Source organism: Polypterus senegalus, chromosome 4, assembly GCF_016835505.1.
Source record: "Polypterus senegalus isolate Bchr_013 chromosome 4, ASM1683550v1, whole genome shotgun sequence".
NCBI lineage: Eukaryota > Metazoa > Chordata > Cladistia > Polypteriformes > Polypteridae > Polypterus > Polypterus senegalus.
The window spans coordinates 7,676,725-7,694,182 of NC_053157.1; the positions used below are offsets into that span (position 1 = coordinate 7,676,725).

General features: G+C 41.8%; 1 protein-coding gene across 1 annotated transcript in view; it reads right to left on the minus strand.

The window, feature by feature from the left end:
- Positions 1-12,016: 12,016 nt before the first annotated feature.
- Positions 12,017-17,458, minus strand: part of LOC120528520 (sodium/bile acid cotransporter 7-A-like) — a 292,565-nt gene continuing 287,123 nt past the window's right edge. Inside the window, exon 9 of the mRNA XM_039752698.1 lies at positions 12,017-12,479. Within this exon, the coding sequence (XP_039608632.1) occupies positions 12,447-12,479 (33 nt within the window). The 3' untranslated portion in view covers positions 12,017-12,446. The remainder of the gene's footprint in view (positions 12,480-17,458) is intronic.

Genomic DNA, 17,458 nt, shown 5'->3' on the forward strand with positions numbered 1-17,458 from the left:
TTGTCTTCCCCTCTACTAGCCACACGGGACATCATCACTCCTCACTAAGGTACAGTTAATGCAATTTTCATTTTATTATAGTTATTTTATTGTATTGTTTTCATGTTCAACTATGTAGGGCATTTAATTCTGTTATTTTTACCTTAAATTATGTGTATTTATTTAAGTTTATCGAGATGGGCATTGTTTAGGGTCTGGGAATGGACTAATTCACTTTCCATTATCTCTAATGCGGAAAACTGATTCGAACTTTGGGCAAAGGAGAGTTCAAATGGCCTCCTGAAACGAATTGGGTTTGAAGTACGAGGCACCACTGTGTGTGTGTATGTATGTATATATATATATGTATGTATATATATATATATATATATATATACATATACACACACACACAGTATGCAGCTGGAGATCCACAAAGGGAGAAAATGAATCACATATCAAAAGTAGGTTTTTATTCCTGAGCTTTCAGCCCCTTCACCAGAGGATAATACTTAGACTTACAAGAAACAAAGGCAATATATAGTAAAAAAAATGACATGGGTTGGTGGGCTAAGTCAGTGTGCTCTATTGGGTTTTGGAGTTACATCATGCCTGATGCAACTTTGGAGGAAGAAGAGTTTTTCATAGGTGTGTGCTTCACGGATTGCCGAAGTTTCCCATCGTCTAATACATTGATATATATATATATATATATATTATATATATATGGTCTGCTGGAGCCAATCCCAGCCAACACAGGGTGCAAGGTAGGAAACAAACTCTGGGCAGGGCGCCAACCCACCGCAGGGCAGACACACACACACCAAGCACACACTAGGGACAATTTAGGATCGCCAATGTACCTAACCTGCATGTCTTTGGACTCTGGGAGGAAACCCACGCAGACACGGGGAGAACATGCAGACTCCACACAGGGAGGACCCGGGAAGCAAACCCACAGGTCTCCTAACTGCGAGGCAGCAGCACTACCCACTGCGCCACCGTGCCGCACATATTGAGCAAATCTCACAAGTAAAATGTATTTTTTCTTTAATAAATCTGCTGTAGTTGGCGCATACTGAAAATTCTTTGTGCCCAGCAGCTACGTGATAACTCATTTGGGTCTAACCAGTGGGTTTGTGTCAATCGAATGTCGCATTCTCCATCTGAACCTCGTGGTTCTTGAGAGACAGAGCTATGATCATGTGACCACACATGTGACTTATTTTTAGTTGGCAGGGCAACCATGTACACAAAAAGGAATTGTGAAATTTTAGAAATGCAAAATAAAAAAAAAACAGCAATAACCAAAGGCCTTAAATAAAGAATCCACTGAACCTCAGAGGATCCCGAAGAAACAGAACCTTCCTGAAAGTCAGCCAGCCAGCCGGTCGGTCGGTCGGTCATTTTCTAACCTGCTTACTCCTGGGCTGGTTGTGGGGTTCTTAGGTTAATAAAGAAAAATGCATTTCTTCCAAAATAAGTTTAAAACAGCTTTGGTTCATGACAGAAGGACTTTGGATTTAGATTTTTGTTTTTGGATTATAGGATTATAAAATATTAGCTGTGTAAGCCTGTACTGTAAAAAGCCTGGGGTCCTAGAAAAAAACCTGAAATGTAGAGATGTCAGGTACCGTATATACTCACGTATAAGTCGGGTCTTGAAACCTGAAAAATCGATCATAAAATCAGACCCCGACTTATACGCTCGTTCAAAAATGTGACACTTCATTTTTTTTTTTTTACATTTTCTTGCCTTCTCCAATCTCCCACCAGTTTCTCAGATACATTGAATTTTGTTGCAGCAGCACAGTTACCAATTTCTTCCGTTATTTCAACGACTTTTAATTTAAAACCAGCTTCATATTACCATAAAGGTGTATAAGGGTGTGAGATACAAAACACACAAAACAGTGCAAACGTCACTTCAGAATAGCTTGGGTGGTCACCTAGGCACAACAGAGAGAGCGAGAGTTGAGGGGCACACGCCGACACAGCACATAGAAACAAGAGGCCGTGTGCCCCGTGGTGACTCTCTCAGGTGGGTGTTAGCATATCGTAATCTCTTGGACCAATAGCGGGAGTCTTCCACATTCGACTTATACGAACGACACTATAAAATACTGGAAATTATACGGTAAAATCAAGTTCTGACTTATCTGTGGGAGAACTTAAACGCAAGTATATACGGTAATTGAAAGGAACTACTCTGGGCGTCTCTCTCCTGGGAGGATTCGTTTTGCTGACGTGCTCGCATCGCTTATGCAAAAGTAAAAGGGATACCGTTTGGCCGATGTCAGCGGCTTAGCGACTTTGCATTTCTTCTGAGGTTTCGTTTTGCCGACGTGCTTGCATCGCTTGTGTTATTAGCGGCTAAGCAATTTTTGATTTCCACGGCGGCGGAGCTCTTACCCCGACTCCACCTCTCACTTCCGGGCCGGACAGACGGACACATACACTTCCACGTGTGGACATTTATATATAAGATTAACCATTTGATTTTTATTAAGTTCCCGAAAGCCCTTTTTCTTGCTGTTTTGATGACTTTGCGTCTCACTTTGTACCTGTGGATGCGTTCCCGTCGCTGTGGAACTGATGCTCTTGCACCAGCTGTTTAAATGTCAGATGCCACTTTATTTAACGGCAAGTTTTTGCGTTTATAATTATAAAACTGAACTTTACATAAGGAATAAAAGAAAGTGTCTTTGTTATAAAAGAGAACAGTACCGTGTTTTTGCTTTATAGCTCGGCTCACTTGAGTGCAGTTTCTCGTTTCGCTCTCATTACACAAGCCGGTCTGATCGATTCGACAGTCGCTTGTCTTACGGCTAACAGCTTTCACGTTTGTCCTTAAAACTTCTATGATTTGCAAGTTCAAGAGAGATAAAACTATTCAGCAAAACTCTATTTTCATGAATGATGGTGTAACAGATATGAGGAAAAAAAAAAAAACAGACAGAACAGGACAAAGTGTTGGGGTCCCCAGAGAGATCCCCGTTTCATGGCTTTTGCTCACTGAGTGTCAGGCCTGTTGACTCCGACAGCAGCGGCCAGTAGAATGAATGCCGACTCCCAGTCGTGTTGTTTCGTTCTTAGCCAAGCGTTTTCACATCATTTTAGAAAAGGTTTCTCTGCCCACACTGACACGACCGAAGACACGTATGGTGTAGCCATTCATTGGTTACCAGCAAAAAAATCCTCGAAGGATCCTGGCTACAGGATTCAACACAAAATTCAAGCAACTGCTAAATTATTTGCCTTTTGCGTAGCATTCAGTCTCTACAAAATGCGATTTAGATGCATAAAGATAAGCAGCACAACAACAATGGAAATAATAAAAATAAAAATTCTTTATATTTATATAGCACTAGCCATGTGCGCCAAACTACGTTGCGCGTGTTAAAGTTGTCTGTGAAGGGCTCCCTGTTTAAACGCGGCTGCCAGTCGTGAACTGGGCCCTTCGTCGCACAGCATTATGATTTTTTATAAGGGAAACAAAATTACAAAAGAAAACCCTTGGACATTGATTCGATAGGAACGGCCTACTCTGAATCACTGTCCGAATCGTAATTATGTGGTGGTGTAGGAGCATTTCTGCTTCTGTCCGTTCACAGTCCGTCTCGTTTTCACGACGCTGTCGTTTCCTCTCACAATGTCTTCTCAACCTTTCTCCAATCTCGCAGGTTACTTTGTGGCAATCCAAAGAGTAAGGCAATATACACGGATCAATGGTTATAAAAGGGGGACACATAGGTATCCAGGCTCTTTAAAATATAAATAGAGATCACTTCACTGACATGTGAGCAAGCCACGGTACAACTGTGAGACGTGCAGCACTCGCCGGCTACAACATAACAATAATAATTTCCGGAACGTGCTGTTACGTTGTCATTCATTTTACCCACGGCCTTTCTTTCACTCATATGTTACATAGGCACGTACCTTTTATCTTCGGCAGTCTCATTCTCTAACCAGGCCTCAGGAGCTAACCAGCGTAACACTGTCCACCACCCCTTTCGTTATTCCGGCACATTGTTGACATCCATGAGTAACAACAACGTACTAAACTGGACGGTGGTCTACGCATGCGTGGAATTCGCAGACAAACAAAGATCAAGATCTAAATGAAGATCTCTTTAGTTAATTTAAAGCACAACAATTTGTTTAGTTTGAATGTCTGTGTTTTGAGGTGTGACTGGCGTACTACAGTCTTAAGTAGTATAAGCCTGCAGGAGATTCTTAATGCAATGCCTATGTTTTAGCTGTCTCTCTACTGCCATCTAGTGCTTCTTCTTCTAATTCTTTCGCGGACAAACAAAGATCAAGATCCAAATGAAGATTATATATAGAGATAGTAAGTGGGGGGCCACATCAACCACCACTAATGTGTAGCATTCACCTGGTTGATGTGACGGCAGCCATTTTTGTGCCAGTACATTCACCACACATGAGCTGTTGAGAGCAATAGAGAGCCAGTTAGAGATGGAGGATGATTAGGGGGCCAGAATGACCAGGCCACGGGATACACCCCACTCTTTACGAAGAATGTCCAGGGATCTTTAAAGACCACAGAGAGTCAGGATCTCGGTTTTACATCCCATTGAAAGGATGGTGCCATTTTTACAGCACAGTATCCCAGTCCAGTGCAATGGGGCTTTGGGATCCACACACAGACCACAGGGAAAGTGCCCCCTGCTGGCCAGCAGCAACCCAAGCTTCTCCTGGCTGGTCTCCCATTCAAGTACTGGACGGACCTGAACAGGCTTAGCTTCAGGTGGATGTCCTGTTCTGAAGAGTAGGTGGTGTGGCTGCTGACATACCAAAGCAACTCCTCTCTATCTGGTATCCTGGACTGTGGTGACCAATCAGGGGACGAGACGTGTTAATGAGCAGGACCAATCAGAGAAGGGCCACATCATAAATCAGAGTGTGACTGGTGCTTGCATTTAAAAAACTCGACATTACAACACTACTTTTGACGTTTTCTGAAGTGTCCACTGTTTTCAAAAGTCTCCATTTTTGGGTGTTAAAAATGGCAATGTAGTGTCGGATGAAAGGCGAAAATAGAGACTAATGTCTACATCTTTAAGGGAAAACAAAGTCGTGTGAATGTAGCCAACGACTTGTTTGCTGTTCACCAACCCCAAGTTATTTTTCTCACAATAATCCTTAGATGCCCATCAGAACACACTAGACGAGAACAGGCCATTCAGCCCAACAAAGCTCGCCAGTCCTGTCCACTTGTCTCATCCAAGAAAACATCAAGTCGAGTTTTGAAAGTCCCTAATGTCTTAATGTACACCACACTACATGGTCACCTTATTCCAAGTGTCTATCGTTCGTAAAGAAAAACTTCCTAATGTTTGTGCAAAATTTACCCTTCACAAGTTTCCAACTGTGTCCCTGTGTTCTTGATGAACTCATTTTAATGTCACCGTCTCGATCCACTGCACTAATTCCTTTCATAATGTTAAACACTTCACTCAGGTCTCCTCTTAATCACCTTGTGTTTAAACTCTAAAGGCTCAGCTCATTTAATCTTTCCTCATAACTCATCCTCTGTAGCCCTGAATCAGCCAAGTCGCTCTTCTCTGGACCTTCTCTAGTGCTGTTATATCTTTATGGAGACCAAAACTGCACACCATACTCCAGATGAGGCCTCACCAGTGTGTTATAAAGCTTGAGCAGAACCTCCACACATCAAGGCGCTATATAACCTGACATTCTGTTAGCCTCCTGAACACTGTCAGGCAGTTAATAGTCCAATATGACTCCTAAATCCTTCTCATAAGGTGGACTCTCGATTTTACGACCGCCCATTGTGTATTCAAACCTCACATTTTTACTTCCTATGTGTAATTCTTTACATTTAGTGACATTGAATTTCATCTGCCACAAATCTGCCCAACCTGTCTGCTGTCCAAGTCCTTCTGTGATGATATAACAGATTCCAAATTATCTTCTAATGCACCTATCTTGGTATCATCTGCAAGTGTAACCAGCTTGTTCTTTATATCTAAATCATCTCTATATATTAAAGATAGCAGCGGCCCCAGCACTCTTAACGTCACTCAGTTCTGATGAGGGTCCTCACACCATCACCCTCTACTTCCTGTGTCTGAGCCAATTCTGCACCCATCGACACACCACACCTTGAACTCCCACTTCTTTCAGTTTGATGCCCACCCTCTCATGTGGCACCTTATCAGATGCTTTCTGAAAGTCAAAATAAATCATCTCATCAGCTCCACTTTGATCGTATCCTTTTCTTGCCTCCTCATAGAATTCCAACATGTTAGTAAAACACAACCTCCCTCTTCTGACTCCATGCTGACTGTTCTTAATAACTCCTGTCCTTGCCATGTGTTGCTCAATCTTATCCTTAATAATTCCTTCCATTAATTTTCCTTTGATCCATGTTAAGGTTACTGGCCTATAGTTGCTTGGATCTGCCCTGTCACCCTTTTAATATAATGGGATGATATTTGCCATTTTCCAGTTCTCTGGAATCTCTCAAGTGAGCAGTGACTTCCTAAAAATATGCGTCAAGGGTTTCAATCTGTACTCTCTAACCTCCTTAAGAACTCGAGGGTAATTAACATCTGGTCCTGGTGATTTGTTTGATTTCATTAGTGTCCTTTAATGCATGTGTGGATGTGAAATGGACAATGGTGGGACCCTGAGTGACTTCTCACAGGTGACAACATCCATTTAATATGTGACACCCCAGACAGCCATTTAAACACTTGGAATTAAATAAAGAGAGGACTATGTGGAGGGTCTTGCAGTACATGAAGATGGGAGCACAGTGGGTAGATCTGTTTAGTTTAGTGAAGAATTCAAAAATTATTTGTAAAGTTAACATCGTAAAGTGGATCATTACGCGTCACCCCGTGTCCGACTCAGGCTCGACCTTATTTCTGTAGAATTCCAAGCCCACGTAATGCTCTGGCTTAACACCAAGGAGGGTAAGGAAGGTATTTTTGTTAGTCCACAAATCAGACACGTCATCAATGACAAGGTTCACACTTGCCACATAAAGCCGGTGCGCAGACTGAACCACAAAGCGCACATGCAGTCAGTCATTTTCCGACCCACTTTGTTCTGAACAGGGTCGCAGGGGTCTGCTGGAGCCTATCCCAGCTAGCATAGGTCACAAGGCAGGAACAAACCCTGGACAGGTCGCCAGTCCATTGCAAGGCAAACACACGCTAGGGCCAATTTAGGATCACCAATTCACCTAATCTCATGTCTTTGGACTGGTAGAGGTAACTGGAGGACCTGAAGGAAACCCACGCAGACACAAGGAGAACACGCAAACTCCAAGCCGGGAGGGACCTGGGACGCAAACCCCGATCTGCTTACTGTGAGGCAGCAACGCTACCACTTGGCTATCGTGCCGCCTGCGCAAACTCAGTGAGTGACCAAAACACAATTCTACTCGATGCGGACCATTCTTGGTCAGTAAATTATGGTGTTTAGTCAATGTCACTGACTTTAAGAGGAAGAAAAGATGAAGATAGAATGTCAGACCCATAGACCAAAAGGTGGTGAAGGAAGGGCGCGTGTAATGTTCTCATGAGTGGGAGACCTACACGATGAGCAGTTGCAATTCAAACATTTTTGCAGGTTGTCCTTCCATTTTGATGACCTGTTGCGTCATATTGAGCCCTTCATTCATCATTCTGGCACTCTTGTCACCAACCTCTCCTTGAAATTCACCATTTTAGTTACGCGGGCACTGTGTCCGCAGTTAGAAAAATTTTCATGTGCAGCACTTGGCAAAAGCCCCACTTGCAGATCTACCAAAGATTAGTTTATACAGTGGAACCTCGCGTCACGAACGTCTCGGACCACGTACAAATCGGGTTACGACTAAAAAGTTTGCCAAACTTTTGCACCTGGTCATTACCACACACTCGGGTGACGGACAAGCCAGTTTCCCTTCCGGTTCGTACTCGCCGATGATTTCCGCACGTGCTCAGTCTCTCCCTGTAAGTACATTGTTCTCGGTCAGACGTGCATCACGCCGAGGGACTTCACCTCAAAACCGTAATCTCCTCTCCACCCAGCTTCCTGCTCACTTCCTTCATGCCAGAACTCGACTCATGCAAGGTTAGTTTTCTTGGTTATGGTTAGTTTTTGTATAAATTACGGATTTTTCAAATGTTCATTTTTTTCTCCCTGTGCTTAAAACTCATTAAAAAAAGTGTTTACAGCGAGCGGTTTGTAAGGCTGTAGCGTGAACTCTTGCAATGTTAGTTTTCCCTGTTTAAGGTTTTCTCAGAGTTATTCAATGTTTTTACATTTAGTTTACTATTACGCTGCGCATTCTATGGTCTAATTAACTATTTTTGTGCTTAAAAATTTTAAATAATTAAAAAAAATATATTTACATACAGCTCATACGGTCTGGAATGGATTAATTATATTTACATACAATCCTATGGGTGAAATGATTTTGGGTCACAACCAAATCAGGTTGGAATGAATTACAGTCATTAAAATGAGTTTTGGAATGAATTACAGTCATGACCCGATGTTCCACTTTACTTGACACCTCCATTTTGGACGTGAAGGCCCCTGGTGAAAGTAACGTCAGATTTGGAGACACGCAGCATGTGGCAAAAGCCCCACTTGCAGATCTTCCAAAGCCTAGTTTGTACTTAACATGTCCATGCTGGGTGTGAGGGCCGTGTGGTGAATTGATGTCAGATTTGGTGACATGAATGCACACAAAAGCACCGTGTACAAGTGTGTCTCCAAATCTGACGTCAGTTTCCCTCATGCCTAGCATGAACACGTTAAGTACAAACTAGGCTTTGGAAGATCTGCAAGTGGGGCCGGAGAAAATCACATGGAAGACATTCAAGAATGTTGTTGGCAACTACTGATAGATAGATAGATAGATAGATAGATAGATAGATAGATAGATAGATAGATAGATAGATAGATAGATAGATAGATAGATAGATAGATAGATAGATATGAAAGGCACTATCTACCTACAGTGGGTACGGAAAGTATTCAGACCCCCTTCAATTTTTCACTCTTTGTTATATTGCAGCCATTTGCTAAAATCATTTAAATTCATTTTTTTCCTCATTAATGTACACACAGCACCCCATATTGACAGAAAAAAAAAACGAATTTTTGAAATTGTTGCAGATTTATTAAAAAAGAAAAACTGAAATATCACCTGGTCCTAAGTATTCAGACCCTTTGCTGTGACACTCATATATTTAACTCGGGTGCTTTCCGTTTCTTCTGATCATCCTTGAGATCACCTTCATTTGAGTCCAGCTGTGTTTGATTCTACTGATTGGACTTGATTAGGAAAGCCACACACCTGTCTGTCTATATAAGACCTTACAGCTCACAATGCATGTCAGAGCAAATGAGAATCAGGAGGTCAAAGGAACTGCCTGAAGAGCTCAGAGACAGAATTGTGGCAAGGCACAGATCTGGCCAAGGTTACAAAAAAATTTCTGCTGCACTTAAGGTTCCCAAGAGCACAGTGGCCTCCATAATCCTTAAATGGAAGACGTTTGGGACGACCAGAACCCTTCCTAGAGCTGGCCGTGCTACCGGGGGAGAAGAGCCTTGGTGAGAGAGGTAAAGAAGAACCCAAAGATCACTTTGGCTGAGCTCCAGAGATGCAGTCAGGAGATGGGAGAAAGTTGTAGAAAGTCAACCATCACTGCAGCCCTCCACCAGTCAGGGCTTTATGGCAGAGTGGCCTGTCGGAAGCCTCTCCTCAGTGCAAGACACATGACAGCCCGCATGGAGTTTGCTAAAAGACACCTGAAGGACTCTGAGATGGTGAGAAATAAGATTCTCTGGTCTGATGAGACCAAGATAGAACTTTTGGCCTTAATTCTAAGCGGTATGTGTGGAGACCACCAGGCACTGCTCATCACTTGTCCAATACAGTCCCCAAAGTGAAGCATGGCAGTGGCAGCATCATGCTGTCGGGGTGTTTTTCAGCTGCCGGGACAGGACAGCTGGTTGCAATCGAGGGAAAGATGAATGCGGCCAAGTACAGGGATATCCTGACAAAAACCTTCTCCAGAGTGCTAAGGACCTCAGACTGGGCCGAAGGTTTACCTTCCAACAAGACAATGACCCTAAGCACACAGCTAACATAACAAAGGAGTGGCTTCACAACAACTCTGTGACTGTTCTTGAATGGCCCAGCCAGAGCCCTGACTTAAACCAATTGAGCATCTCTGGAGAGACCTAAAATGGCTGTCCACCAACGTTTACCATCCAACCTGACAGAACTGGAGAGGATCTGCAAGGAGGAATGGCAGAGGATCCCCAAATCCAGGTGTGAAAAACTTGTTGCATCTTTCCTAAGAAGACTCATGGCTGTATGAGCTCAAAAGGGGGCTTCTACTAAATACTGAGCAAAGGGTCTGAATACTTAGGACCAGGTGAGATTTCAGTTTTTCTTTTTTAATAAATCTGCAACAATTTCAAAAATTATTTTTTTTGTCTGTCAATATGGGGTGCTGTGTGTACATTAATGAGGGAAAAAATAATTGAAATGATTTTAGCAAATGGCTGCAATATAACAAAGAGTGAAAAATTGAAGGGGGTCTGAATACTTTCCGTACCCACTGTAGATAGATGTGAAAAGCACTATATGATAGATAGATAGATAGATAGATAGATAGATAGATAGATAGGATACTTTATTAATCCCAAGGGGAAATTCACATAATCCAGCAGCAGTATACTGATACAAAAATCAGCCTATGTCCTGCTGGTGGACAACATGATTCAAAGATACAGAATCATAAAGTGTAATATGTTGGTAAAGATTCATTTACCGTGTTCACACTTGGGTGTCTTCCCTGCTAATCTTGGTGCAAGTCAGCGATGAGTGTGGTGAAAGGTTTCACCGGGACTTTGCAACAATGAAAAGCAGTACCAGAGGTAAGTGGAATCTGTCAATGCTGACCGACTATTGTTGCATCAGAAGGTGAGTGCAAATGAAAATCTACAGCAAATCATTTTAAGCTCAATGCAACCAGCAAACTGTGTCAGCATCACAAAGAGACTCCACACGCTAAATTCAATAAAAGTTCATTTCATGCTTCTCCAGATTCCTACGTGATGCTGTCAATCAGCTTGAAATCAGTCGTGTAATCAGTCCACATGACCGTCATCATCAAGTTCTTCCACGTGAACCGTGAATACCATGAGGACTGATTGAGGTCATTTACGTTAGGTAGAATGCCTAGAGAGGGCTGGGTGGTCTTGGGGCCTCAGAGCCCCTGCAGATTTTATTTATTTATTTTGTTTTTTTCTGTTCTCCCTGGCCATCAGACCTTACTTTTATTCTATGTTAATTAGTCTTTCCTAATTCTATTTTCTTATTTAGTCTTTGTTGTCTTTCTTCATTATGTAAAGCACATTGAGTTCCATCATTTGTATGAAAATGTGCTGTAGAAATAAATGTTGTTGTTGAAGGTGTCTATCATCATCACCAACAATGTTTGAGAAAATAAGATGACCAGTGATGGGCTGCTAAGGACCTCGTCCTCCTCCCAAGAGGTGTCACATTCAACATCATGAAATTAATAAGTTCCAATACAGCACCACTAAAAGTTTGTCCAAGGTTACAAATCTGACCTGCGCCATTCTGGTTGACAATTCATAGCTTTCTCGACTTGGGTGATTCTCAGTAGAAACACTTTGGCTCCTGTGTTCCAGTAAACGACTCCTCTAAACTCGTGTCCGACTTACGACAACGGTTTAATCCTCCGGTTTTCGTAGTCTTAGTCTCTTGAGAACGTGGTTTTTTTTTTCCTTTCTTGGTCAAAAAACTCACACGTCTCCCATCTCTACTTCGTTCTTCTTGTCAGCAGGCCGTTCAAAGGAGCCAGCTGGAGAAACAAAGACAGTCACTCAGTCAGCATCCATGCTGTTTTCTAGCTGAGCCGCTTCAGGCTGTCGTGACTTGCAAAACAACCCAGCAGAAATGATGGTAGCCACTCTACATGAAAGGAAGAACAAGTGTCAAGTCAAGTGACAGTAAGTAAAATATATTTTAATAAAATAAGTCAATTAACAATATAAAAACTCTCAATCAGAACACCTATCCTGGAATCATCTCCCTAAAGTCTTCCGCCCTCTTATTGTCCACCCAGTTTGTAATACTTGGCAATGTCATGATTGTATGGCCCCAAAACTGAACTTTAATATCACCATATAAAAATTAGATTTATATATACATATTTTTGCTTGCATAACAAAGGCTTGTGAAGCCAACCGCCTTGTATCATCAAATTGGCTGGTTTTCACTGTGGTCCTCTTCTGAGCTGAAGGCACTTATCTGTAGTCATCCCCTCCCACGGAGATGGAATACAATAACACAATTCTTCAAAATGCACGTCTCCGTCTGCATTGTTATGTTTGACACGTGAAACATCCTTCTCGACAAGAAGCCGTCCATCCAGTTATACGGGCTGGTGTCTCATCATTTTCAGAGCCTGCGAAGAGAAATCATTCAAATCAGAGCCATTCATCATCACGCGTGTCACATACTTACAGCGCCTGAAAAAAGTCCTCACCCCCTTGAAAGTTTTCGGATTTTATTGTGACACAACATTAAATCACAGTGGGCTGAAGCTGGCTTTCCTGACACTGATCAACATTAAAAAAAAAAAATCTTTAATGTCGAAGATCTCAGCAAAATGAGCCAAATTAATTACAGATCCGAAACGCAAAAAAAAATTGAAGGCAACAGCATTCGCCCTGTTGAAAAGGCAATATAGTATTTATGTGTTGTTTCCCTTTAATTAGTTGTTGTCCACTTTGAATTATTAGTTATTGTGATTGGCCTGTGCTGAGTAGGAACTTGGCCAATCACAGGGCTTCACTTTGAACCTTACTGTAGATTAGTTTGCTGGCATCTTAACAGTACAGTAGGAGCTTCATTTGGTAAACATGAAACTTTGCGTAATTATATATAAAGTAAATGGAATTTAATTGTTTGTCCTTAAAGTAACCCTAACCCTTTATGTGTTTAAGTTTGTAATTTGGATATATATTATACTAGTAGACCTTGTGCGCTTCGCTGCAGTCGCTGTAGTTGGAATAATTATGTATCTACATGCGACTTATACAGCTTCTTTATATACAACATTTTTGGTTTGTCCTCCTGGAGCCAAAATAAATACATTTTCTCTTTGACTAATTCGTGAACATGCTACATAAAAAATAGAAATGGGAAAAATGGCAACACCACCGGGAACAACACTAAATGAGATAAAGTAAAAAAGGGCAACACTGCCGGGAACAACAGTAAATAAGATAAAGTAAAAGTCTACTAAACACTAAAGTACAAAAACAAAGTAGAAAGTAACAGTAAACCGCAACACCGGGAACACGGCACACCGCGTCTACTAAACACTAAGAAACACTAAGTAGAAACACTAAAGGAAAAAATACTATTCAGTAAGTACTGCGTCTAGTAAACAGTAAATCAGTAAAGGAGAGAGGACTAAACACAAGGAAAAAGAACGGCAAGACCACATCAGCTGCGGAGCTCAGCTCGGAGCGAAATGAAGTGAATGAAATGACGTGAATGGGAGGGGAGATGATCACGTGACTCCCCCACCCGCCTGAACTCTCAATCCCTCCACAAACACAGTCTCTCGGATTTCAACTCTCCTTTATATATATATATATATATATATATATATATATATATATATATATATTAGTACAGTTTCTAAAATATAGACGTTTTCAGGAAGCTAAAGTATGGTTGAACAGACGCTATTTGGAGTTTCACACCTATAACCTGTTTGTTATAGAATTACAGTATTATGGTTTCCTCATGTATAATATGTATATACAGGGGGTACAGAAAAGAATCCCCTCTTTGACATATTCCCATTTTTTTTTTTTTTGCTTTACAGGCTTAATTGAAAACACACACAAAAAATATTTCTTCCCAGCTTTACTTACTCAATGCAACGCATAACATCCAAGTGAAAGATATCACAGCTACAGTTCAGAAAAATTATAAAACATCAAAAACAAGACCTACTGAGATGAATAAAGGACCCCCCCATGTCAATGTCATTTTGTTGACCCCCCTTTTGCTTTAATGGCAGCCTTAATTCTGTTGATTCTTCCCTATCAGCTTTGCACATCTAGATTGTGTGATATTTGCCCCCCACTCTTCTTTACAGTTTAACTGTTCAAGTTTGGTCACATTGGCTGGTGAGCGTTGGTGGTCTGCTATCTTCAGATCTTTCCACAGATTTTCAGTGGGCTCTGACTGGCCACACCAGGACATTCACTTTTTTCTCCTTCAGCCACTGTGTGGTCAATGTTGCTGTGTGCTTCTTGTCATTGTCATGTTGAAAGGTGAACATTCTGCCCATCTTCAACTTTCTGGCAGAGGGTAGCAGGTTTTCCTCAAGAATTTGACGGTATTTTGTCCCATCTATTTTTCTTTCTACCCTAATGAGAGCCCCATGCCCCCCCACAATAGGATGCTGCCACCTCCATGCTTTACTGTAGGTATGGTGTGTTGTGGATGGCGAGCTGCATTGGTGGACCATTTGTTATTGAGGCCAAATAGTTTGATTTTGGTCTCCTCTGACCATAAGACCTTTTCCCACCTGGCATCAGAATCTTCAAGGTACATTCTGGCAAAGCTCAAACAAGCCTTTCTTGAGAAGTGCGACCCTCCTGAACAAGCCACAATTGTAGTGCGCTTGTGAAATTGTTGTCACATGCACACAATAATCACTGCTTGCCAAAAAATCCTGTAACTCCTTCAAAGTGGCCATTGGCCTCTTGGTAGCCTCTCTTACCAGTTTCCTCCTTGTTCTTTCATCCAGTTTGGAGGATCCAGAGAGGGTCCTAGGAGTACCAAATGCTAGCCACTTCATTATGATGGACTTTACTGAGCTCCTTGGGATTGATGAAGCCTTTGAGATGTTTTTGTCTCCATCTCCAGCCTCATGTCTGTCGAAAACTCAATCCCTGAGATCTTTTGAAAGTGGCTGGCCACCCATAGTCAGTTGTTTGCTGTCAGTTGCAGTGCCAAGCAAGGGAATGAACGCTCCAGGAACAGCTTCACTAATCACACTGATTACAACTGATCACAGCCAGCAACCATGGTCTGCAATGGAAAGGGTGGGCACTGACACCTGATTGAGCTTAGAAGTGGTGGGGGGATCCTTTATTAATCTCAATATTCATGTTGTTGATTCTTTAAAATTCTTCTGAACTGTAGCTGTGGATGTTAGAGATGGCATTGAGTAAGTAAAGCTGGAAAAAATATTGGTTTGTGTGTTTTCATAGAAGTCTGAAAAGCAAAAAAGAGGGAATATTTCGATTCTTTTCTATACCCACTGTATGTTAAGAATAATTTACTTATTTAAGTTGAGTAAATACTTTATTGTTTTATTGTTCTAGCAGTTTCCTGATATGGATGTTATCTCGAGTGTAGTACGCCATCTAGTGGATAAATAAAGTACCCTGTTAATAACTAATGTTAACACTGAGATAGCTAATTTATGTTAATTATTTTATTTAGACCATACCTTCACATTTGTATAACTTTGGAAGAAATGAATAAATAGAATTTGGACGTCTTCATCCATCTCTGACCGGATGTGTGTAGTGATTGTAATTTAATCCTGAACCAACTTAATTCTTCACTACACACCTCCTTCAAGTCAGTATTAAGAAGATGGTGGCAATGACAGCTGAAGTCTATGTGCGCGTGGGTCCCTCCATCTGTCTATCAGCTTGGACAAATTTGTTGGTACAAATCCACAAAAAAGAAGCCCCCACAATTCTCTGAAATATCTTGAAACTGAGAAAAGTAACTGGCGCTCATCATTGTTGATTTCGTATTCAACAAAATCAGACTTTGCTTTAGAGTTTCGATTCAACAGAACATTTCAAATAAGGACGTAAATGAAAATGGCATGGACAAAAATGACGGGACCCTTCACTTAATATTTGGTTCCACCACCTTTAGAGTTTGCAGTTACTGCACGCAAGTGATTCATGTAACTCTAAAATGACTTCTGTCACCTGTCCAGAGGTTGTCTGGCCCACTCGTCCTGAGCAAACTGCTCCAGCTGGGTCAGTTTTGAAGCGGGTCATTCTCCAGACTGCACGCTTCAGTTCTTTCCCATAGGATTCAAATCATGGCTCTCAAAAGGCCACTTCAGGACAGTCTAATATTTTGTTCTTTGTTGTTCTTGGGTGCTTTTTGCTGTGCGTTTTGGCTCATTATCCTGTTAGAGGGTCTGTGACCTGCGACTGAGATAGAGTTTTGTGACACTGGGCAGGACGTCTTGAGATCTCATTGTTCTCGGCACGTACCGAGCATCTCGTGCCAGACACAGCAAAGCAACCCCAAAACATAAGCGAGCCTCCTCCATGTCTGACTTTGAAAACTTCACTTTTTTTGTCTGTGGACATAGAGCTGCTGTGACTTGCCAAAAAAGCCCCATTTGTGTCTCATTTGTCCAAAGGACATTCTCCCAGAAGCATTGTAGCTCGTCAGTATGTAAACTGCAGCTCAGCTTTTTTTACGTGGAGTCCTCCTGGGTCTTCTTCCATTGAGCCCACTGCCACTCAAGAAACGATGCTTGGCGAGATCAGACACTGATGGACCTTGACCTTGGAGTTCAGCTTGTATCTCTTTAGAAGTTGTCCTTGGTTTTTTGTCTACTGTTCTCATTATCCTTCTGCCCATTCTGCTGTTAATTTTCCTCTTGAGGCCGAATCCAGGGAGGTTGTGCTACAGTCTCATGAACCTTCAACTTCTTCCCATCAAGCTGCTTGCAGGTGGTCTTCTAGCCTTTGCCTTTCACATGCTTGTCTGTCATTTTCTTTTTGACCTCCTCTGACAAGTCTCTTCTTTGCTTTCTGTGGTCCACGATCAGTGTGGGACACATGATGACACCAAACAGCAGAGTGACGACTTTTCTCCATTTCTATCGGCCGAATGACTGATTGCACAATTGGAGACGTGTGTGATACAAATTCAAAAAAACAGCGAGTTTGAAAAATCACTCAAATTCAGTTATTTAGGATGTTTTCTAGGGGTCCCAACAAAATGTGTCCTGGCCATTATATAGAAGATCTTTGTAGAATAAGCAATACATGATCTCTTTTCACACTTGCTTTGGTTTACTTAATGACATATCAAAGGCGTGCAGGTCTGCAGGGGACAATTGCTTTTCATGTCATCACTTTTCAAGAGGCAGGAAGCACTTTTTCAATGAGCTGCAAGGGAACAGACAAACTTGTCCATGTCTGTATCTTCCATTTTTCTCATTCTTTTTTGCAAACTGCTCAAGCTCCGTTTGGTGTCATGGTTGTAATGACTTGGAGTCTCACAGCTCTGAAGATTTCCAATGATTCCAAAAGCATTTCCAATAATGCCAACTAGAGGGGGATTTACTGTCAAAACTCAGGCTAGATAAGA